A 25841-nucleotide genomic window follows, 5' to 3' on the forward strand; every position below is an offset into this window, starting at 1 on the left:
AAGCATTAAAACTATTTTATTCACTGGTATAGTGTTGGGTAAAAAGAGGTTTGTTAAACTATCTTGCATAAATCGACTTATTGTTAAATTGTTTGTTTTTCCAATTCTTTAACGGCAACTAAATAAGGTTTTGTCGCAAAGTTTTCGTTCAAAATTACAATCATTAAATTATCTATATACCTTCCGCATACATCTGTCGTTTCATCCACGATAATATACAAAAAATTGCCCTCTAACTCCTGCTTAATTTTTGAAATACATTCCACATAACATTTTTCCACAGTATGTTTTCTTAATGTACTCTCGTCCGGTAAGGATTTATTAAGATATTTTTCGAAAAAGCATTTAAAACTAGGGTTATTAACTTTATATAGAGGAATGTTGAATGCAATCATCATCTGGCATAAATCAAATTTAAATGCGTCTTCCTCCTTTTTTTTTGAACTGCTTAAACTATCCCGCAGAGATATTTGGGCTAACTTAGAGGAATTTAATTTTTCCAAATTACGTTTATGAAGTGGGGTTCCATAATGCTTGTCAATAATGTACTTTTTTCTACTTGAAATCTGAGAATTAAAAAAATAATTAGAATTCTAAAACCGCTTTAGAATTTAGTTATGTTGTGGGACGAGAAAAAAAAGAGAAAAAATAAAACTTACCGATTTGCCGCATGGTTTACAAAATGCTCCATCTCCTTCTAGAGAAAGTTCCGAATAAGGTGCGAAATGTTTAAAACGTGTTCTTTGCTTTTCGGTATAAGCAACAAAACTAAACTAGGATATAGCAATTTGTGACTAAACTCTGATACAGTAAACGACTGTACAATTGATAATAAACTAATAAAGCTTAGGGATTTCCAAATAGTTAACCCTCAAGTCTGGATAAGGTACATTTTCCTAGAAATCTGTTACATAAACAAACCATTGATATTTTATTATTGACCCAAAATTTTATTATAGAACGGTTTAGTAATAGAATAATATCATGGGTAGTACCATGAAATTTTAAAAAAGGCACAAATAGGCGGAATTTACGAAAAAAGGCAAAAAGTGCAAAAAACAATTATAATAGGCAAAATAGGCAAAAAAGGCATTTTGCCTATAATCCGAGCTTTAGTCATAAGTGCTCGTGGGGAACATGTCATTAAAAAAATCATAGTCATTTTGGTTTATTGTTCATTAATTAAAACATTTTAAAAGATACAATTAGAGCTTCATGAAACGTATCAAAACGTAATGGAATCGTTTAAATAATACTTTTAACGTTTTCTTGTAAAAGTTGATTTTTAAATGTGCTACAAAACAAAAAAAAACATAAAATTTACCTTCATTTTTTTTAAATTTGCTGGTTGGCCAATTTTACTCTCCGTTATATTTCTGTTAAACCTTTTATTTATTAAATTTAGTCAAAGGTTTAGAATCCCTAAACAGCAACGGTGAATGACAAAGCTTCTCAAATTGGTATTGTTTTACGGACCATCAATGTCTCATTAAAATGGATGAATCAAGTTGCAAATAGATCAATACCCACAGGTAAACGGCAATTTGATGTATAACGGAAATTAGTTGGTAACGATTTCTCTCGTCTAATCATTAAATGGAAATTAGTACATTATGTTTTCCATGAAATTTATGTTTTGCAAATGGTTTATTCTACTTACACAAATACGTAGTCCTGTCATAAATATTGATACAAGGTATTTAACTAAAAAATTAAATTAAATTACTGGTTTTATTAAAAAAAATTTACAATTTATTACTGATAATAAACTACAAAGTACAAAAAATATTCAAAATGACCTCTTTTTGACTGAATATATCATCGAAGTCTTATCGGCTGTTTATCCATCACTGCACGGACGATATCCATAGGAAAATTGTCCATAGCTTCTACCAGCGCCTGCTTCAATTACTTCAGGTTGTGGTAACGTAAAATTGACCGTAATCTGTAGTCCAGTGGATTAAGGTTTGGGCTGGCTGACGGCCAATGGTCACTACTAATAAGTTCGGTTAGATAATTATTTTTAAGCTACTGTTTGGAAGTTTTGGTTTTATGAGCGGGTGCAAAGTCCTGTTATAATATCCATGCTCTATTTTGAAACATAGTGTCGTTTAAGGGCTAAACTACATTTATAAAAATGTCCCATGGCTCATGGTTTTTGACGCAATATCCATTTCCCGAGCCATGATTTTTTATTTTTGGTTAGGATTTCGGTTAATTCTTCAGCTAACAATCAGAGTCGAAGGACTAAATACAGAATCTACAAAATACTTATACAAAAAAGAATATCAGGGAAGATTGCTGGGAATGAAATATATAACATCGAGGAAAGCTGGGTAAAACTCAAAAATAACATAATTAACGCAGCAACAGAAAGTAATGAACACTAACATATCATAAAAAGAAATGCCTATGGTTTAGAGAGGAAGTGAAGACAAAATGTAAAGAAAAAAAGAAAGCGTTTGTACAATACAGAACACAACAGACATACAACCACTTAAACAAATCAGAAATGAAACGAATACTTTAGTTAGACACATAAAAACGGAACACTGGCAGAGCTTCTCAAAACAGGTGGAGTACGACTTCTACGGAACACAAAAAGAAATATGGAGAATGATCAGAGGATGAAGAAAAGAGATGAACGAACTATTAAAAACGAAGCACATTCAAAAAGAAATACGGGTAGATCTCGATTTCTAAAGGTGATGATAATGAACCACCAATACCAGGGGTGACGACAAACGAAGAAATAAATATTAAGGAAGAACAGGTATAGGAAAGGTTAAGCAAATTAAAAAATTGAAAATCACCAGTGGATAACAGAATAACAGAATAACAGGATAACAGAATACCAAACAAACTCCTAAAGAACGAAGGACAGATCTGACCAAACAACTATTAAAACTAATCCAAAAAATAATAAAACAAAACATAATTCGTTAAGAATGGAGATCAAGCATTCTAATACCTCTCTTCAAAAAGGTAGACAAATCGGATCCAGAAAATTACAGAGGAATTAATTTATTAAACAGAACACTAAAATTAACAACCAAAGTTATTACAAATAAATTGAATGAGATTATAATACTAGCAGAAGAACAACAAGGTTTTAGGTCGGGAAGATCATGCACCGACGCTATATTTATAATGAGACAAGTGCAAGAGAAATCATTAAAATACAATAAACTGGACCGCGTTATGTAATAGCGGATTAAGTGCCAAAATGTAGTTTTGAGAAAAATGGGTTTAAAGATTTTAAATTTGTTTTTCGTGCTATTTCTAAATTATAGTACTGATAAGTATTATATTTTGATAGAGTATTCCAAATATAAAAAACTCTAACACATGTTTTTTAAATTTTTTAAAAATAATTTATATTTTAAAAGTTATTCGATCAAATGTCGCTTAATTCGTTAACGATTTTTTAAGATATGTATGATTTAAGATCGAAATACCGGATTAAAAGACATATTTTGCGCTTAATCTGATGTTTCAAAATAAAAAATACGTGTTATAATAACGTTTTATTAAATTCTTAGCTTTAATACATATAAAAAGTTATATCGTTTACAGAAAATACTATGATAAGTCTTAAATATCGAAGTCTAATGATCTATTAAAGCCGTCAATATCATATTGAATGCCTTCATTTCCTACGATATTTTCGTAGAATTGTTTGGTATCCAATGGAATAAGCTCCATTAGGTTTTCCATTAGGCCACAAAATTTGCAGTTTGGAGGAATATAAAAATTCTGTAGTCCTGGTTGCATTTCTTCTGACTCTTTTACTTATGTCTACTTTTTGTAAATTTCCGCCGTGATTTTTCTGAAATATATTTTAAACGGATTTATGTTTTAAAATATCGCAAACTCCTTTGAACTCTTCTTTTTTTACCATTTGAACCGTTAATTTGTTTCGTTTTCTGCAATTTTTGATAACGTTTATATAATCATCTGGAGTATACAACCGATTTTGAAGCTTTAATGCTGACTCTATTGATAGGGTGAATAGCATAGGTAAAAAATATGGCCTCAAAATCAACATTTTGAAAACGAAATATATGGTCATTAGCAGAAACCCTCCAGAAAACCCGATAATATGCATAGGTGACGATCGCATAAAACGCGTGAAAACTTTTAAATACCTTGGCACCACAATCAATGACCAATCGGATCCACAACAAGAGATAAAAACCCGAATACAAATGGCAAGACAAGCTTGTGTGAAATTCAGACCGCTCCTATGTAATCAAAACCTAAATTTCGAAATACGCTACAGAATGGTCAAGTGCTACATATGGTCCATCTTGCTTTATGGCATGGAAACGTGGACTTTGAAAAAAACGTCTATCAACAAACTTGAAGCATTTGAAATGTGGTCATTGAGAAGAATGATGCGCATACCTTGGGTGGATAGAGTTCGAAACGATGACGTCCTTAAGAGAGCCGGCGTGGAAAGAGAACTCTTTGAATTAATTAAAAAACGCAAGATTGGTTACCTTGGGCACATATTGAGAGGAGCAAAATATGAAATACCACAGTTAATCCTACAAGGGAAGATCGAAGGTAGGAGAGGAGCCGGCCGCAAACAATTATCCTGGTTAAGGAATATTAAAGAATGGACAGGAATACACAATACAGGCGAGCTGTGTCACGCCGCCAAGAACAGAATTCTAGTAATGAGATAGTCGCCTACGCACTTTGGTGTATGGCATGTTAAGAAGAAGAAGGGCATAAAACTGTGTCCTGATACTATAAAGCGCATCGTTATTTTTTTTTAAAGAAGGTATAAGCTCAAGCGCAGATTTGAAAAGCATCACAATTTTAATATTGCGGTTTTGTCCTCCGCAACTGTCAGACCATAATATCAATTCAGTTACTTGAAGTGTTAGGTTCTCTTGCAAATATTTTAATAAAACAGAACCTGCCTCTTGTGTTCCTTTTCCTGCTGTGCCTTCGACCCAAACATAGCAATGGCCTCGCCCAGTTTTTCCTGAATGTATGCCGCAGTTATAAAGCCACAGCTGCCTTTTGTAAAACACAATGTTCGTTGGAATGCCTGGTAGAGATAGGATTTTTCCAAATCAAAATCAATACCTCCAGATTTTTTTCATTTTTAGCTTTTTGGATATCTGAATTCATAAGATTTCTAGCTGCTTCTTCTTCATCTTGATGAGTATCTCTTAGTCTCTCAAATTCTTTTTTCTCTTACTCAGATATAGAGCTTTGAATTTTAACTGCAAAGTTAACGCATTTATTGCATGTGTCCTTTTTAAGTCGTTTCCTTTGCAAATTAAAACTGTCATAAAATATGCGTTTATGAAAAGAAAAAGAAACACTATCCTGATTTTCTTCTTTATACAAGTTAAACATTATGTCTAGGGTTACATCACTGTTTAAAAAAAATCGTTCACTCTGGTTTCTACAATAAGGCATCTACATTTTTGATCTTCAGGCATTTTTCAACGGGTCTTTTCTCCTCTATGATCTTTAGTGACTTCTGTTGAACCAACCTTTTTTAAATATCGGTCAACTCTTGCCGAGGATATTCTCAAAGTTTGAATAAAGATTTTTGAATATACTACTTTACCAGCTAGGTGGTATATTCTTATATGGGTTCTTTTAGTCGATAGTTTAACTCTTTTTCTTTTTGGTGGCACAACTACGACTGAATATGATACATAGAGGCATTTAGTTTGATAGTTATTAAGTGCCCAAAATCTGTTAATCGTAACATTTGTCTTTGCAGCGATAATCTGTAAACTATTTAGCTTCTACGGATTTGCCCTTTTGACTTACATACGGCTTATTGGCTTCACATAAAAGTTTTCGAGATTGCCGGGATTGATTTTCAAACCGTCTCTTGTTACCCTTTCTTGGTCTTCCTTTTCTAGATTCCTCCATGTTTTCTGTTTGTAATATATTGGCATTTTCTTTATTTTCATATTCCTTTAAATTTTCTTGCTCTCTAGCAGCTTCTGTATGACCTTCTTCTTCGCTATTTTCGTGCGTTTTTAAATTTTCTATTTCTAACCGAAAGGCTCATTTGTTACGTCCATTACTTCTTGCGCTAGTTGTGTACTACTTTTCACGTTTTCTTGTAAGTTGAACTGGAAATTTTGGGCTGTAACTTGCTCGGATATAGTAACGTTTTTGCTATTTTTCATATCAACACTCAAACTTCTGTTCCCAAGCAACACATCAAAAGAATGCGGATGCGAATAAATTTTCATCCTTTTTTAAGGAAAAAGGCACTATAGCTGTACACATCAGTTTGTAACTTTTAGAACTTTTATTCATTAGGCTTAGATTATTCATTTTGATGGAATAATAAAATAAATCTAACTTAATTTTATAATGCACGTGTAACCTGGCAAAAATTCACAACACTATTATTGCTAGTTGATTGACGACTGATGCAAAATGCCCAATGATCCATTAAGTGCTTGAACTTTGTTTTAAATAACGAATTATCCGACAAACGATGTCGCTTAATTCGATTTCTTGAAAGCTAGACAATAAATATGTTGTGTTTTGTAATATAGAATTAACCGACTATTTGTGGCTCTTGATTCGTTATTACACTTAGAAGATAAGAATTTTTGTTTTTGACAATGGATTATGTACTAATATTGGTGCTTGATTTGATATTCCAATTTTTGTTGTAATAATTTTTAATTCTGAAAAAACAACTTGGCTTTTGATTCGATATTATAAATCTTACTATAGGATTTTTTATAATAAAATAACTAATGTCGCTTAATACAGGTTCTTAAAAACCCCTTTATTTTGTACTTTTTTACAAAAAACATATTTTTATACATAGATTTGCACCCTATCTGCTAGATGGCACTATTATCTCGATTTTGAATTTTTGGCTCTTAATACGTTATTACATCACGCGGTCCAACTGGCATATCTATGTTTTGTAGACCTTAAGAAGGCATTTGATCGGGTCAAATTAAGGGACGGGTTTCACTTATTGTACGCAAGAGAGATACCTCTAGGAATAATCAAAACAATCGAAAATATCTATCAAAGCAAAACAATAAAAGTAAAAGTAGAAGAAGAACTAACTGAACCTATTGAAGCTGGCAATGGGTGAAGACAGGAAGATTAACTGAGTTATCTATTGTTCAACCTGATTATGGTTGAAATAATAAAAAAAGTTAAAAAATAAAATAAAAAAAGAACTAAAAAAGTACCAAACCAAAAATGGGAGAAAAACAACCTAAAATAATCTGCTATGCACACGACGCAATACTACTCTCTCAGAATGAAGATGATTTACAACGTATCTTCTTCTTCTAGTGCCGTCTCCACTAATGAAGGTTGGCTATAACCATTGCAAATTCGTCTTTATTTTCTGCTTTTCTTAAGAGCGCCTGTGTATTTAACCCGGTCCAGTCGCGAATGTTTTCCAGCCAGGATATTTGTCTTCTCCCAGGATCCCTTTTTCCTTCGATTTTACCCTTCATATTCAGCTGCAATAACTCGTACTTATCATTTTTAAGTATGTGCTCCAAATATGCCGTCTTTCGCCTTTTAATGGTGGTCAAAATTTCTCTGTCTCTTCCCATTCTGTGCAACATCATTTCGTTCGTAATATGATTGGTCCATGGTATCTTCAAAATTCTCCTAAAAAGCCACATCTCAAAAACTTCCAGTTTTCTCATTAAGTCAACATTAAGAGTCCAGGCTTCGACACCATAAAGAAAAATAGAGTGGATATAACATTTTACCATCCGATTACGGATTTGCAGATTGAGTCTTCGGTTACTCAGAAATTTCCTCGTTTTCAAAAAAGCTGCCTTTGATTGCTCTATAGTATTTCATTTTGTCCCCTTGCTCAATATCTTCATTTTTTATCTGGATCCTTGTAATGACTTTGCCCCTATTACTGATAACCATTGTTTTTTACGGTTATACTTAACAGCTAACCACGGTTATATTAAATTGATGCAGCATACAATGTAGGCTGCATCAATTTAATATAACCGCCAGGATTTTTAACACGTTAATTTCGGCAAAAAAGAGAAAATGCATGGGTATAACAGCAAATTTACTAGGACCTAAATTGGAGCTAGAAGGTCATATCATAGAACAAGTGAATGAGTTTAAATATCTAGGCATCACTTTATCTAGATATGGAAAGCTCGAAGGGGAAGTGGAGGATTAAGTGAATATAGCAAACAGAGTCGCTGGTTGCCTGAATGAAACAATATGGAGAAATAAAAACATTGAAAAAGAAATAAAAGGCAGAATTCATCAGACCAATAATGACATACGCGGCAAAAACATGACCTGACACAGAGAGGACAAAAATGATGTTAGAAACAGCAGAGATAAAAACACTTATTGATGGTAATACACTATGAGACAAAGCTAGAAGTACAGATATACGACGAAGATGCAAGTTGGAGAACATCAAGAACTGGGTAAGAAATAGAAGAGAAGAATGGAATGGTCATATAAGCCGAATGACAACAAATAAAGTAGTAACGACGGCAAGAGAAGTTTCCCCAATCGAAAGACGAGCAGTAGGAAGACCACGAAAACGATGGAACGACAACTGACTGGAGACACATTAAAAAACAGAGTCATATCTACATAAAAAAAGAAGAAGAAGGAGAAGAATTGGTAGATGAGTATTTATTTTTTTAAATTTTGGCATAAGGGCTACTAGTGCCCCAGGTGTGTTAATTATAACCTAAACATGTAATGGTTTTATGTCAGTGTTTGTGATTTTCCCCTTCGTGCCTCTTGAAAGTTTAGTTTCCGTGATAAGGAACCTGCAAAAAAAGCATAACGGCAGGTCATGCAAATAAAAAATTTTACCTTGGAACAGTTGCGGAAAATTAGAAAAGTTCGACTCTAGATTTTCTTTTTTTTTTGCTTATCTCATATGAAATTTTCAGTACCTACAAAAAAAGGCAAAAGGTATAAAATAGTGGTTGAACTTCGTATTGAAATCCGACGGTCATCATAAATATCATATAATGCAGCGACAATAAAATTGTTGATCACTAAACTACCATTATTATATTTTCTCATATTTTACTTTACTAACTGTTCTAATTACAATTTTTTTGTCGATTGCTCTATACTTATACACATTTCTTTATAGATGTTTTGTTTCATATTAATATTATCGAGTATAACATCTACGGTAGATTTAAGTAGTTTGATAATCATGAGTGGCACTGGAACATTGTCCCAGAAGAATAACCACAAAAATATTTCATTACTATTGGATAATTTGTTAAGAGGATATGACAATAGTATTCGTCCAGATTTTGGAGGTAAGTTAATTGTCCTAGTTTAGAAAGTAACTATTTTCATTTATAAATCATTTATTAAAGAATCGTTTTAAGGTCTAATTCTTGTGGAGATTGTGCTAAATAAAACTTAAAGTTATTAAAAAAACAAAAAGTATTATTCGCAATTATTTTATATTCATACTTTTCCCTTCATGTTAAAACTTTTCTATTGAAACTTTATTCTATTTAAATATATTTCTCCATCGGAACGAAATTTTATAATAATTACATTTGTTTCAAGCATCCGCGCTATATTCGGCACTATATTCTCTCGCGCTATATTTGCTCTCTGTCTAGCACTATATTTGCTCATTTATCTTCTCTATGTCAGGTCGTGTTTCTGGCGTGTATGGTATTATTGATCTGATGACTGTTTTGTAAATTCTGCCTTTTATTTTTTTTCTGATATTTTCATTTCTCCATGTTGTTTCATTCAGGCAACCTGTGGCCGTGTGTGCTCTAGTCACTTGACCTTCCACTTCTGTTTCACTTCTGTTGTAGATAGTGTGATGCCTAGATATTTAAACTCCATCACTTGTGTTAGTATATGAACCTCCAGCTCGCATTTACATCTTAGAAGATTTTCTGTTAAAACCATGCATTGTGTCTTTTTTGTAGAAATGAACAGGATAACTTGTCTGGCGGTTCTATTAAATTTCTGCAGCATACGTTGCAAATCATCTTTTCTTTGAGAGATTAACATTGTTCCTATTATATCCCATTACCAGTTTCAATTGGGTCAATTAGTTCTTCTTCTAGTTTTATTGTGTTTTTCTAATATATATTTCCGATCGTTTTAATTATTCCTAGACGCATCTCTCTGCGTCTAATAAGACTAAAACGTCCTTTAATTTACTACTACTACTAAGGATTTCCACAGTTTTCACTGTCTTCCTTCACTCAACCGTTTTCTCCAATTTTCCCTGTCATTCCAGTCTCCATCTCGCAGGGTTCTTTTTTCCATAGCCTCGTCGATTTCATCTCTGAATGACCTTCGGGGTCTTCCTCTCTTTCTTCTTCCAATCGGGCTCCATTCTGTGATTTTGTTTATTCAGCGTCCTCTGTCCGCTCTTCTGACGTGGCCGTACCAGGATAGTCTCTTCTCCTCTATATAGTCGATTATGTCTGATTGCACTCCCATTCTCCGCTTAATCTCTGCGTTTTCAATTCTGTCTCTTTTTGTAAGTCTACAGCTTCTCCTCAGGAACTCCATTTCTACTGCTCTTATTCTACCTCTATTTCTCTTGTTTATGGTCCAGTTTTCGGACCCATATGTCAGGATACTTCTTGTCAGGGTGTTATATATTCTCTTTTTTGTCTTTATCGTAATGTTCTTATCCCACAACACTGAGTTTAGTTGTCTTATACAGTTTCTTGTTTGTCTCAGTCTGTTGTTTATATCTTCTTCTGTTGTTCCCTGGTTCGATATTATGGTTCCTAAATACTTGAATTTATCTGTTCCATTTATTTGTCTTCCCTCGTCTATCTCTAGGTTTCTCATATCCTTGTTTTCTGTTGTTAGGTATTCAGTTTTCTCTAAGTTTATTTCCATTCCGTTGTTTTTATATTCTTCTTCTAGTTTTCTGAGCATAAAGCTGAGATCTTCTTCATCTTGTGCGATGACTACTTGATCGTCGGCAAAACTTAAGGTGTATAGGTATTCGTCTCTTACTGGTATGCCCATTCCTTCGCACTTTCTCCTCCATGGTTTGAGTGTTTTTTCCAAGAATATTTTAAACAGAGTAGGGGACGTAGCACAGCCTTGTAGAAGTCCTTTTGTCGTCTTAAATGGATTGTAGGCTTTATTTCCACATTTAATAGCTACTTTGTTTTCTTTGTATAGTGCTTTAACTGCTTTTATTAGTGTTTGTCGGATTCCGAGATCATTCATTGCTTCCCATAATTTGATCCTTTAATTCGTCCTTTAATTTACCCCTGCCAAATGCCTTCATACGGTCCACGAAACAAACATATGTCGGTTTGTTGTATTCTAATCATGTTATTTATACTTGCCTTATTATAAATATAGCGTCGGTGCACGCTCTGCCCGACCTAAAACCTTGTTTTTCTGCTGATGTTATAATTTCAGTTTATTTATCACTTTGGTTGTTAATTCTAGTGTTGTGTTTAATAAATCAATTCGTCTGTAATTCTCCGGTTCCGATTTGTCTCCCTTTTTGAAGAGAGGTATTAAGATACTTGATCTCCTTTCTTGTAGTAGTCTGTTTTGTTCTATTATTTTTTGGATTAGCTTTAATAATTGTTTGGTCAGATCTGGTCCTCCGTACTTTAGGAGTTCATTCGGTATGCTGTCCTCTCCGGGTGATTTTCTAGTTTTTAATTTCTATATTGCTTTCTTTACCTCTTCCTCCTCAATGTTTATTTCTTTGTTTGATGGTGTTGGTGGTTCATTATCATCACCTTTACCAAATACGGATCGAAAGTAGTCTGCCCATGTTTCCTTCTGAAACTGTGTTTCATTTTTATTAGTTCGTTCATCTCTTTTTTTGTCCTCTAATCACTCTCCATATTTCTTTTTATGTTAAGTTATATGTTATAAATGCGTAGTGTTCCATCTGTTTTGGGAAGCTCTGCCAGTGTTCTTCACATTTTGTCTTGACTTCCGCTCTAAACCATAAAGTTATTTTTGATATGTTAGTATTACTTTCTCTCACCAAGTAATTATGTTCTTGCGCTAATTATGTTGTTTTTGAGTTTTTTCCAGCTTTCCTCGATGTTATCGTTTTCTAATATTTCATTCTCAGAAATCTTCTCCGATGTTCTTTTTCTGTATAAGTATTCTGTGGATTCTATATTTAGTCCTTTGACTCTGATTTTTATTTGCGTTGGTGCCACTCTCTTAGTTGTGCTGTATTTTCTATTGATTCTTATTTTATGTAATACTACGCTATCGTCACTACCTACATAATGCTGAGATAAGGAAGCTTACGTCGATTATTATTGATGGATGTATCTCTCGTAGTTATAAAATAATCTATCATAGATCTTTGTCCACGAGTATTATTGAATGTATATTTGTGTTGGTCTTTGTGGTCAAATAATGTGTTGTTTATTCTAAGTTTGTTATTCGTGCAGGAGGTTATCTTCAGTTTTCCATTTTCGTTTTTAACAGTCTCATTATGTTTCGCCTAATTGTCCTGAAACTTCGCCGATTACTTATGCCTGCCCCGTGTGGAGTAGATCTAGGCACGCCCAATAAGTAACTACTGCGTTAAACGAAATGTGTAGAATAACTCTAACGGCTGTATAAAATAGACCCCATGCCCTACTGTACCGAGCAGGTGGTTTAGTATCACCAAAATACCGTAGATGCGTCTCTCAATACTTGGAAAAAAATTCGGGTAAACTTTCGATGAAGGACACCAATTATACGAGTTTGGGGAAACAATCAAGAAAAGATTTATGGGAAGCATTAGTCGAACTCATCGAATTATTCCTTCTGTACCCAGAGCCACCTAATGGAATGGACCTGGACTGGAGAACCTGGCATACACTCAACTGGATATGTTGCCCCTATAAAAGAGAACCTCAATAAATGGATTATAAAGACAGATAACGACGCATACTATGAATACCTGTATTTATTAATCAGAGATAAGACAGATAACGACGGACTCTGTGAATGTGGGGAAATACACAATATGGAATACCTGAGAGAATGAATACCCGTATTTGTTGATAACAGTGCAACCTTGACGGTTTATGGGTCGCAAGTACAAAGGTAGTAGAGTCTGATAATAGACATAAAAATTATAGTCGGATCCAGACTCGAAAAACAAATAAAGAACACTGATATATCAAAACGAATAATCAGGTAATGAACTCTTGAGAATTAAGAAAAAAATTGGACAGATTACATTATTAGTAGATAGTTCTTGGAGACAATGAAAAACAGGGACGCGAAGAAATACCAAGAAACCATCCAGACAATTAAAAAAGAAATACGAAGAGCCAAGGAGACATCGATGCAAGAAAAATGTAAACTAATCGAGGAGCTCCAAGAGAAACACGATCATATAAATATCCACCGAAGGATTCGTGAAGCCACTGGTCAATACAAGAGGAGAAACATACACCTCCTCATAAATAAAAACGGTAATCTGGCGACGACAGTGAATGAGAAGTTGGTTACCTGGAAAATATATATCGAAGAACTTTTCTGGGACGACCGAGGCAACCTTCCGGAAATAAATTGCATGACAGGGCCGTCAATTCTAGAAAGCGAGGTAAAGGCTGCTTTAAAACAGTCTAAGAATGGTAAGGCTACAGGCCCGGACGAAATAGTTGAACTTATTAAGGTGATGAGTGAAGTGAGCACGAAGGAGTTAACTGAACTGTTCAACGCCATATACGATTCAGGTAATATCCCAGAGGAATGGCTATTGTCAACAGTTGTAACGCTACCAAAAAAACGATCTGCGAAAACGTGCGAAGATTTCCGAACTATCAGTCTTATGAGTCATGCACTTAAAATTTTTCTTAAAATCATACATGCCAGAATTTACAAGAAATGCGAAGAAAATGTCGGTGAAATGCAATTCGGATTCCGCAATTCTATGGGTACACGTGAAGCACTTTTCACCTTACAAGTCCTACTTCAGAGATGCCGCGATGTCAGTTGTGATGTCTATAATTGTTTTATTGACTACTCCAAGGCATTTGACCGTTGTCAGCACCAGAAGATGGTCACCGCACTACAAAGAGTAGGATTGGATGAGAAGGACATTCGGATCATCATGAATTTATACTGGAACCAGCGTGCTCAAGTCAAGGTCGAAGACCAGCTGACCGAACAAGTGAAGATCATGCGAGGAGTAAGGTAAGGATGTGTGCTATCGCCGACTCTTTTCAATATATACTCTGAGGAGATTTTTAATGAAGCCCTCACAAACCTAGACATGGGAATCCGAGTGAACGCTGAATACATCAATAATATCCGCTACGCCGATGACACTGTGTTACTAGCAACCAGCCTAAACGATCTGCAGGCCTTATTAGACCGAGTGCGAACTGTGAGCGTAACATACGGACTGAACCTTAATATTAAGAAAACTAAATTCATGGTTGTCAGCCGTACAAATCTAGATCCCGGGGCACTAATGGTAGGTAGCGAAGAGATCCAGATCGTCGACAGATTCACTTACCTCGGAACTACCCTCAACGTATAATGGGACTACGCTCAAGAGATTAGATCCAGAATTGAAATGGCACGGTCTACATTTAATAAGTTGAGATCCTTGCTGTGCTGCAGTGATCTCAGTTTGGGAACCAAGATGCGGATAGTGAGGTGCTACGTTCTTCCAGTGTTACTATATGGTGTTGAAGCCTGGACACTGACGTAAGCCACTGAAAAACGAATCGAAGCCTTCGAGATGTGGATATACAGAAGGATACTAAAAATATCTTATGTGGACCATGTCACCAACGTTGAGGTCCTACAGCGCATGACAAAAGAAGAAAAAGTGCTTAATTTAATTAAAAAACGTAAGCTTGAGTACCTCGGCCACGTGATGCGGAACGAAGAAAAATATCGAATTCTTCAACTCTCGTATCTCGTGGTTGAAAAATCTCCGACAATGGTTTGGGATGACCTTAGCGGAGCTGTTTCGCAAAGCAGTCAACAAAACCATGATAGCCTTGATGATCGCCAACATCCGGACCGGATAAGGCACTGAAGAAGAAGAAGAAGTTCTTGGAGAAATAGCAGCATTAGAAAATGTTAAAAAGAAAATGTTTTTCACTATTGTTTCTAGTTTGCCTTTTGCACCTATGGTTTTTATTTTTATTACTGTTTTGTTGCTTTAAGGTCCTCCCACTATAATAGAAGTAGATATTATGGTAAGAAGTATGGGACCAATATCAGAAATTGATATGGTAAGTTATATTATATTATATGCACGGCAAAAAGCCACTTTTTAATTTGTCTGGTTTATTCACAATTGTTAAAAATATAATGATTAAATTTTCTTCACTAAATTTAGAAACCAATAATCACATTTCAAAATAAATTCTTCCAAAATAGTGACAACAAAAAAATAAATCAAGAAATGAAAAAAATTCAAATCCAAATTTAATACAATACCTACCACGCAGTTTTTGAATTGTTGTTTATCCAGAGTAAATTTTCATATTTTTTTTTTATTATACAGGCTTCACATCCCTAACTTTGTGGTAGGGATGTGAAGCAGCTAAGTGGGTATCCGCTACGTTAACACGATTCTCCATGTCTTCTCAAATGATACAGATAGTACTTTTATATTTTATTGAATAATTTATCAATAACAAATTTAAGCCAGTCAGGTTAAGCTTTGCCTTCTACATTTTTCTGATGTCAAAAATAACTAATTAATCCTTGAGTAGTCGGATGGAGCCTGTGAGACCAGCAACAAGTCATTTCTAATGCCTCTTTGCTTATTTTATGTAGGAGTGCGCTGCGTTCGTCAGTACCTTTCCGTCCACATGTGAACAGTGAACAACGGGGTTTGCATTAATGTATAATAGTTCGCTAGTTATTTGCACTTTTGGTCTGTCAGACTCTACCCGACTATTCGAGTAACTTTTGTGAGTTCGGCAAGTAAATTTGTTTTCCTATCGTTTGTGAAGTATAACCTATATGGAGTAAAAAATTTTTAGTAAAATCCTTTATAAAAAGGTATATAAAAAAAAACCCAGTCGGGCTATGTTAAATAGACAAAACTTTTTCGGAATATTCGGAAGTATTCCATCATCAGTGTCAGGTTAATACACCCGACGGGGTTTTTTTTATATACCTTTTTATAAAGGATTTTACTAAAAATTTTTTAATATATGGTATATAGCCAACTACAGGAACTTAGTTTCCTTGTGGACTATATGGAGTAAGTATTTTAATTCCTATGGTTATATATAAATATAGTAATGTTCCAGCCTTTAATTTTTTTTTTCTTATAATGCAGATTTCCGTGATGGAGTAAAAGTAGAAGAAGAAAATATTGATTTGGAAAGCGAGCCAGAATCACACAGCTGTGAAGAAAGTGAAAATGACACAGACGTAGAAAAAGAATGGGAATAAGAATTAGAAACCGAATTTGAGGAAGGATTGGGGCAAGAACCTGCAACTTCAAAATATTTTGAAACAAACTCGGAAAACCGGCAGCTCTTTTATTATGCAAAAGATGGAGTATCCTGGAGAAAACCTGCGCCCCCAAAAAATATTCGGACGAGAAGTTCTAATTTAATTTCATACTTACCAGGATCAAAAGGAAATACTCGTCAAGCAGTTGATCCTTTAGAGTGTTGGAAATGTTTTATTGATGATAATATTCTCGAAACCATTGTACAGAACATAAACATGTTTATTTCTAAATTAAGAAACAATTATGCAGATCCGAATGAAGCCAGATCTACAGATACTGTGGAAATAAAGGCGTTAATTGGTCTATTATACCTAGCTGTGGTTTTCAAAGCAAGCCGCCAAAATTGCAATGAATTTTGGGCTACTAGGCAATTTGTATTCTTGCAACGTTGCTTGTGTTTTGATGACGTAAATACTAGAGAAGAAACAAGAACCATAGACAAACTTGCACCAATAAGAAACGTTTTTGACCAATTTAATCAGAAATTCAAACTTAATTACGTTCCTGGATCTTATTTTAGACTAGATACTTTTTGCATTCCGTGGACGTTGTGGATTCCGCATGTGAATAATCCAGCCAAATATGGCATAAAAGTATTTTCCTTAGTGGACGCCAAATGTTTTTACTCTGTAAGTATGGAAGTATACGTTGGAGCTCAGCTTCCAGGGTCATATCGCGTTAGTACTAAAATCACCGATTTAGTGGAAAGAATATATGAGCCTGTGTTTGGTTTGTCTAGAAATATATCCATGTATAATTGGTTTACAAGTTATGAAATTGTAAAACGCAAAAAATTACAATTGTTGGAACAATTCGAAAAAATAAAAGGGATATTCCAAAGGAACTTCTTAATCCCATCAGACCACAGTACTCGTCTATGTTTGCATTTTCCAAATCCATTACTTTGTTGTTGTATATCCCAACGACAAAAAAGGCGTGACGCTGTTATCATCTTTTCACTATGATGACTCGATAGATGAAGATTCTGGAGATGCCTGTAAGTCCAATATTATTACTTTTTGTAACATTACAAAATCAGACGTTGACTCAGTTCAGAAATGTGCGGCTTATAACGTAGGCAGAAATACCCAAAGATGGACAATGGTTATTTTTTATAATTTACTCAACATTGCAGGCCTAAACTCTCACGTCATACATAAATGTAATACAAATGAAAACGATCTAATTTCGGAATGAAGATTGTTTCTGAAATCAATTGGCTTAGCCTTGACGAGAGAGAACATGCTAACCAGAGCAAGAGACCCATATTTACAAAAAAATATCAGAAATATCGCCCAAAAATTAAGCGGAGTACACGCAGATCCAGCGCCTCCGCGTCCAAATACACGAGGTCCTTGCGCCTATTGTCCAAATCGTAAACCACAATATTTTTGTGTCAAATGCCAAAAATGGCTAGGCTTAGAGAATGTTAAGCCGATTTGCGAAGACTGCAATGAAAGTTGAAATTAGGATTAGAATTTTGTTTATTAAATGTAAGAGAAGTACATTTTTGTTAACTTTTTTTGCATTTTCTTAAAGATGTTGTTTATTTTAGTTGAGATGTATTAAAAATGAAATAAAAAAAGATTGTACATATATCAAATAGTTTTATTTTAATCTTTTCTAATGTAATGTGTAAAATAAAAACTGTGCCTCACAGACTCAACCCAACTGTTCATGTAATTTGCTTGTACTCGATTACTCAAGGGTTAAATTAGTATTTTCTATTTACAAGTCACTTAAATTCATGATTCGTGTTGTTTACACAAGGTCGCGTATGTGTAAATACTCGATATATTTTTATAACAAAAATATAGAATGTAAAAAAAATGTAAAACTTCATTTACATAAATTGGGAATAAAATTAAAAACTAAAATTTTTGAAAGTGTTCTTTTTTTGTCAAGCCATGTATTTCAATACAAAGATTAGCTTTATATCATTGCAGACATATTCAATGGATTGTTATTTTCGGCAGTCTTGGAGAGACAAAAGATTGTCGTTTTTTAGTCACACAAACTATACCCTTGCTCTCAGTATCTCGATGCTGGCCAAAATATGGAAACCAGACACTTTTTTCTATAACGGAAAACAATCGTATTTACACACGATCACAACTCCAAATAAATTTGTCAGGCTCCATCACGACGGAAGGGTATTGTATTCTTCCAGGTAAGCTTTTTTACTTATACAAAAACAAATCCAAGCAAATATTTTATTAATTAATATATTAAATATATTACAATTTTATTTAAACTTTACTTTAGGCTTAAATATATTTATTTAGAAAAATGCAGTTAAAGCATAAAAAAAGGTAAAATAATCGCTTAAAAAGCATTTATATTCATTTGAAAAACCTATGAAATATGCACAAGAAAGGCATACAAATTTTAAAAAAACTTAAATTAAAAACATTGTTTTTTTTTCTAAAAAAACAGAATCATAGAATAGACAACATCAAAAAATACAATAAAGTTATACAAATAGTAGATTTAACTTTTGTTAAAACAAGTTTAATTACCCCAGTGTACAATTTTGTTCCCTATTACTTAAACTGTTTTTACATGCTGAATTTTTTTTTACATCACTGGTTATAAGCGCATATTTAAATTTTACAAACAAATCTGGGGTCGTTTGTAAATCCGTATCGGTATTTTCTGCCAATACCATTAAAAATTTCATTCTTAAACATTGTTACATTATAAAAATAAACTTTACCCTCTTTAACAGTAATTATTAGAATAATTAATACTCAAAGCTTTACTTAAACTCGACACTTTGGCCAATAAACATTAAATTTATTGAAAACCCTTAATCTCCAAGGGAAGTATTCTCTTAGAGAAATTGCTTTTTCCTTTCAGAGGTTCAAAAAGGAATTCACCAACCAATAAATATTTTTTATGGGCGCCAGGTATTCATTTATTGACCTCTGAATAGCTCCAGGTATTTAAATAAAGTACTCGATTTTAGTCTGCAAGAAATCTGCAAGAAAGACTCTAATGAGTATCAATTGTTTCGCCGAAGGTTTTCGCCAAAGAGAATTAATTTGGTTTCTTCAGGGCTGAAAGAGAATAAATTATGATTAGCTACCATATATTATCCATTAAAAACATTATTGACCTTACCGTAACTTAGAATTGTAGAGTTAGAATATTAAAAAACTTTGCTAGTAACAACATAATGATGTTTTTTGTTACTATGTGCAAAAAAAGTTTTTTTAACGTTGGAAATGTATGGTAGCTTTGAACTTAAAACGCAAAGGTTTACCCAAGGTTAATCGAAAAACCCAATATAACTACATTTAAAAGGAGGTAATTCTTTGAATTGTCGGCAATAACTAAATTTTTGATTGTTAGAAAGTTTAAATGTGAGGTTATGTTTTAGCCAGAACGCATGCGCTGACAAATTCAAGTAGTTCTTTTGAATCTTTATGTCCTTAAGGTTTATTGGTAAAACCGAATGAAATTAAATCCCAGTATAGGGAAATATTATTTTGATTTTCTTTTTTAATTATATTATATTGTTCATGTATTATTATAATATCTTATTGAGATGTATCTAAGAAAAGCAAGGGAATGTTATCTTTTTTAGTTAATGAAAATTAATTATAAAAGTAGGTTAGTTGTTAGTGGATATATCAGTCAAGTTAGTTATCTGTGATGTTGTATTGTTCTTGGTATCTGATTTAAGTAAGAAGTGGTATATATCGCTTAGATTCTTAATGCCACTCTTAACATTAATGAAGAAATCGTTAAGGAAAATATAAGACATTTCAATGAACTCTCTATTAGATTTATTGTTCTCACGGTGGAGAATAATTGTAGTGTTAGTATAGTCCATGAGATGACCAGTGAAATGGACATGTTTGGCTAATGCACAGCGGTCAGGGTGAAGTCGAGAGTCACTTTTGTGTAGTGTAATACGTGATTTCAATAATTGAGATGTTTGGCCGATGTAGGAATTGCTGCAAGAGAGGCATGAAATGTTGTAGACAATGTTACTAAGCCTATCTATGGGAGTCTTATCTTTTATCTTAGAATAAAGATTATTAATTGTTAGGGCTGATCTACAAGCCACATTCAGTTTAATGTTGTTATTATTATTACCAAAGCTATTTTCAACACTTTTCAGAATCCTTGTTAACCCCGGAGTGATATCTCTGAAATATGGTAATGAAAAATATTTGTTGATAGGAGTATCCGAGACTGGGTTCCCACTTAAGACATCAGGATCAGCATTGTTAGTCGCGAAGGAAGGTGAAGTATCTTCGTTATGGATAGTATTAAACAAAATCTTATTAACTAATGGTGTTGGATAAGCGTTTGAAATAAAAAGTTTCTGTAGGATTTGTAAGTTTTTTGTATGAAATGAAGGATCTGATAGTTTTATTACTCTATTTTTTATCTGTTTGATTAAGTTGACTTTGGTAGAATTATTATGGTATTAGTGGTAGTTAAGGTATCTACCAGAATGGGTCGGTTTTTGATACCAATCTATTTTAATGTTGTTGTTTTCCCTGATCATCCTTATGTCGAGAAAGGGGACAGACCAATTACCATCTTCCCTCTCTATAGTGAACTAGATGTAGGGGTCATAACCATTGAAAGTATTTAATAGTTCATCTACCTTGTCATTGGGTATAGCCAAAATGATATCATCAACATATTTTTTAATAAATGGAATTTTAAAGGATAGTAAAGGAATGACTGAGTCTAATACATAATCCATAACGTAAGTTGCATTAATAGGAGAAATATTTGCTCCCATAGAGGTACCGAAAGTTTGTTGATAGAATTTATATATATATATATATATATATATATATATATATATATATATCTACGGCATAAAGTGGACTCGGCCCATGTTAAAATTAGGTTCAAGTGAGCACCGTGGTCAAGTGGACACCGATATACTGAGCTCACTTGACCATTCCATAATATTGGCTCTGTCGATTCGTCAACATGTATAGTTTCATAATTTTTAAAAATTTTGTGGAGCCCTTAAGTACCCCTGTATCATGAATGTATATCACTTAGTTCACGTGTATATCTTATAGGGGTCGTTCAGATCTTTTTCACTGTATATTGGAACCATAAGTATATCGGTTTAAGTAAGCTCTGATAGTTTGACTTCTCGCGTATAGTCTGAACGGTTTATATGAACTCCTTATTTTTGTTATCATTCATACGCATTACAGTGTGTAACAGATATGTATGTATATATATAATGACAGCTGACAACGAAAATAAATAAGAGGAAAAAGGCATAAAATGTGGAAAGCAGCCGTATGTAAGTACGTATTTCTGACTATTTGGTCATCATTTTATTACGGTGCAGCCAAGTTAGAATAGAAAAAAATTAAGTTGGGAAAGAATTATTGCAGGAGCAATATAAACATTTTGTGGCAATAACGTCAGAAGAACCTGAACTATACAACTCATAATAATTGTCATTATTTAAATTATTTTAATCCGAATAGATATAAATATTTTCTTTTACATTGTGAGGTAGAAGAGGGTGTATATTACATATAAATATAATTACAAGTACATATTACAATTAGGATTTTTAATGTTTTTGTTTTAGATTAACAATTAAAGCTGGATGTCCAATGAATTTGGAAAATTTTCCGATGGATATTCAGAAATGCCCATTAACATTCGGTTCCTGTAAGTTGTTTTGCAGCAATAAAAAAACTGCGTAAATTATATTCTTTTCTAATAGTTCTTTTTTTTAATTTTAGTTGGCTACACAAAAAAAGATGTGTTATATCGATGGAATTACGCCCGGCAAGTTGCTATAGCCGATGATATGAAACTATCACAATTTGATCTTATAGGTACTCCTTCTGGAAATAATTCCTTTAATCCTTTCAATGGAGATATAAGATCAGGTAATACTCAATAAATGAACTATTTGTTTTATTCTATATGAAAGCGATTTCCTAATCATAGTAATGCTTTTTTACGTTTTATCCATTAAACAGTAGTACTTGGTGTAACGTTGATATTTATTAAGTTCGATTTCGATATAAGAAATACGTTTTTAGTATATCTATTAAACCATTAGTTAATAAAGTGGTCGCTGGAGGCCGGTCCTCATGGTATATCGGAACGTGTTTATTTTGGCTCTCCAAAATAGTTCAAATTAAGTGAGGACAAGTTTTCAAAATTTAACCTCTCTCTATGAAGTTATTAGTGATCAACTAAATTCAATTTTCCTAATCTCTAGGTACGGTTTTTACTGTAAATTCCACCGAAAACATCTAATTAGTAAAACATTTTATTTAAAAATTCCTTTATAAAAGGTATAATAATAGTAACCCTATCGAGCTACAACACAGAACGTTTTCCGAATAACTATTCCATCATCAGTGCTGTTATAAAATAAGTATAACCACTTTAATTAAATCAAACGTGAAACTTAAAATTTTGACCAAGGTTACTAAAAAAGTGTGTTTAATACTTACTGGATTCAGATGTTTGAAGCCACTAAATATGTGGCTAAAGACGGCAACATACCGATTAATCTGAAACGTCAGTATGTACTGCCAGTGATGAGCTGCACTGCGGAAACACCGTCACTAACAAAAAACAATGCTTCAATGACAGGAGTAACAATAAAAGACAAGATCACAAACTAAGACCTACGAAAAACAACCATAGTTACAGATGTTGAGAGAGCTTTCAAATTAAAATGGAGATGGGCTGGTCACGTGGCAAGGATGAAAGATGGAAGGGTGATACGTTGGTGATCTTTTGGTGAATAAGTTGGTGATGAAAGGTGGATGAGAGATAGTGGATGAATCTTTCTTTGTCAACAATTTTCTATCCACTCCTGAATGTAGGTCTCTCCCAATTGCTTCCATCTTTCTCTATCTTGCGCCAATATAATACACTGTTTGTTTGCCACTGTTCTTATGTCATCTACCCATCTTTTTTGAGGTCTTCCCATGCTTCTTGTTGTCGTCCTTGGTCTCCATTCTAGAATTCTCCGTGTCCACCTGTTGTCATTATATCGGGCTACGTGACCTGCCCAGCGCCATTTCATTTTTGCAATTTCTTCCACAATATCCCTAATCTTCGTTTTACGTCTTATCTCGGTGTTTCTAATCTTGTCCCTTAGTGATATTCCAAGCATGATTCGTTCCATTGCTCTTTGCGTTGTTTCTAATTTTTTAGCAGATTTTTTGGTAAGGGCTACTGTCTCCAAGCCGTAAGTACAAACTGGTAGTATGCATGTGTTATACACCTTTTTCTTTAAGTTTACAGGAATGGAGGTGTTTTTCAAGATATATGCTAATTTGCCGAAAGCGCCCCATGCCAGTTGTGTTCTTTTAATTTCAGCATCTTGATTTGGTTTTCCTAGTTTGATAACATGACCTAGATATACATAATGTTCAACATTTTCTATGGTATGATTTTGTATTGTTATATTTGTCTGCTCTCGGCTCAGTATTTTTGTTTTGCTTTAGTTCATTTTTAAGCCTACCGCTCCTGAAACTGCATTTAATTGTTGTAACATATCATTTAGTTCTTGGATATTATCAGCTATTAAAACTATGTCATCTGCGAATCGCAAATGGTTTAAGTATGATCCATCGAGTGGATGAATGGAGACCATAAATAGTAAAACGAAACGGGAAGATCACCTTCACGATAGCATGATGATCTGTGAATGTTGACTCAAAATTGGATCCATCCTGCACAAGACCGTGCACTCTGGATACAAACAAGGAAGGTTTATGTCCTTATGTACTACAGAAGACAAAACTGGCTGATGATGATGATGAAAATTCTACAAAAGATAGTCCTAATATTCGACAAACAATAAAAACTATGGTACGCAAATAACTACAGGATAATTTGGAAGAAAGTAAATATAATAAGTTAAACATAATAAAGTGATTATTAAAAGAAAAGACAGTTAAGTTTGGTCTCGTCAACTAAGAAATCTTTGCATTTCTACTATGGTGTTTGATTATAAAAAGCGTACATCTCTAATAAAAGAGAAAAGAGCAAAATAATTTCACCCGGTCCTTCATGCTACGGTCCTTCATGCTATCGTAACAGTATGTTGATTTTTCGCCTTCGTAAAACGTTTAAAATTTTTGAGATTTACTAGAGAAAAACCAACGAGATGGATTAACGAATGCAGAGAATTTTATTGATTTTGATGTACTTCAGAAATAAAAGATAAATAAAAGAACAGAACCGGACTGAATAAAATATATTAATTTTTCTAGAAACAAATGTTAAAGTTTTATTTGATAAAATATTATTAAAATTAGTTATAGCATTAAATATAGATATGCATGAAACGCTTATTCTTAACAAAATAATATCTACGAAAAAACAATATTGTTTATTGTGTACTCATGAATTTCTTATATATATTTTTGTTACTGCAGTGCAAAAAATAGTGTAATATAAATGTTGTTTATTTTTTAACCTCTTGATATTTTAAACTTTTTATTCTTTTTTTCATTAGTATGGTTCGGTTAAAGGTGTGTATTAATCAAATCATTCTAGAATTTTGGATTATCTTTATTGGACATATTTTTCAAAAAAATTCACGTAAGTTCTTTCAGAAATATACATTTTATAAAGCAAATTTAAAGGTTTTTATATAATCCTATACACATGGTAATTTTATTGTGAAAACAGCCACAAAAATATATTTAACCAAAATTAAAGAAATAATATAATATAAAACATAGAAATAAAACATTATTCTTCTTCTTCTTTTTCTTCTTCTTCTTCTTCTTCTTTTTCTTCTTCTTCTTCTTCTTCTTCTTCTTCTTCTTCGCGCGACTAGGATTACTCCTGTTTGTCTGCCTCTTATTCTGTTTCAGTGGTTGTTGACTGTACATTATCTTTCCATCTTTTTGGCGGCCTTCCAACGGGTCTTCTGCTATACGGCTTGTTGATTTTACAGATGTTCGCTAATATATCTGGTCCCAATCGGTTTACATGTTCGTTACAGTTTTTTTTTCTTGTTTTTATCCACCTGTTAATATTTTGAATTTTGCATTGTTCGCGTATACTTCTGTAAGTTTGTCTGTCTCTTAATGATATGCCCGGTATTGCTCTTAATACTTTTATTTCGATATTGTTGATTTGTTGTTTCGTCTTTCTTGTATCGGTCCTTGTCTCCGCTGCATATGTTAGGATTAGTCTTACTGTTGTCTTGTATACTTTCATCTTGCTTTCCGTGGTCAGATATTTGTTTGACCATATGGTTTCTCGGAGGAAACCATTTACTCTTGCCGCTTTTGATGCTTGCCTTGTGGTCTCTGTTCTTATATCCCTATCACTAGTGATCTCTACTTCTAGGTAATTGAATTTCATTACTTGGTCTACAATTTTGCCGTCTATTTCT

General features: G+C 33.4%; 1 protein-coding gene across 2 annotated transcripts in view; it reads left to right on the forward strand.

The window, feature by feature from the left end:
- Grd (gamma-aminobutyric acid type A receptor subunit Grd) overlaps positions 1-25841 on the forward strand; it is a 46543-nt gene that overhangs the window by 3013 nt on the left and 17689 nt on the right. For both annotated transcript variants that reach the window (XM_072531175.1, XM_072531176.1), the window contains exons 2-6: positions 9131-9305; positions 15151-15218; positions 18406-18629; positions 22047-22129; positions 22204-22353. In XM_072531175.1, coding sequence (XP_072387276.1) covers positions 9131-9305; positions 15151-15218; positions 18406-18629; positions 22047-22129; positions 22204-22353 — 700 coding nt within the window. The remainder of the gene's footprint in view (positions 1-9130; positions 9306-15150; positions 15219-18405; positions 18630-22046; positions 22130-22203; positions 22354-25841) is intronic.

The sequence above is a fragment of the Diabrotica undecimpunctata genome, chromosome 5 (genome assembly GCF_040954645.1).
Source record: "Diabrotica undecimpunctata isolate CICGRU chromosome 5, icDiaUnde3, whole genome shotgun sequence".
Taxonomy (NCBI): Eukaryota; Metazoa; Arthropoda; class Insecta; order Coleoptera; family Chrysomelidae; genus Diabrotica; species Diabrotica undecimpunctata.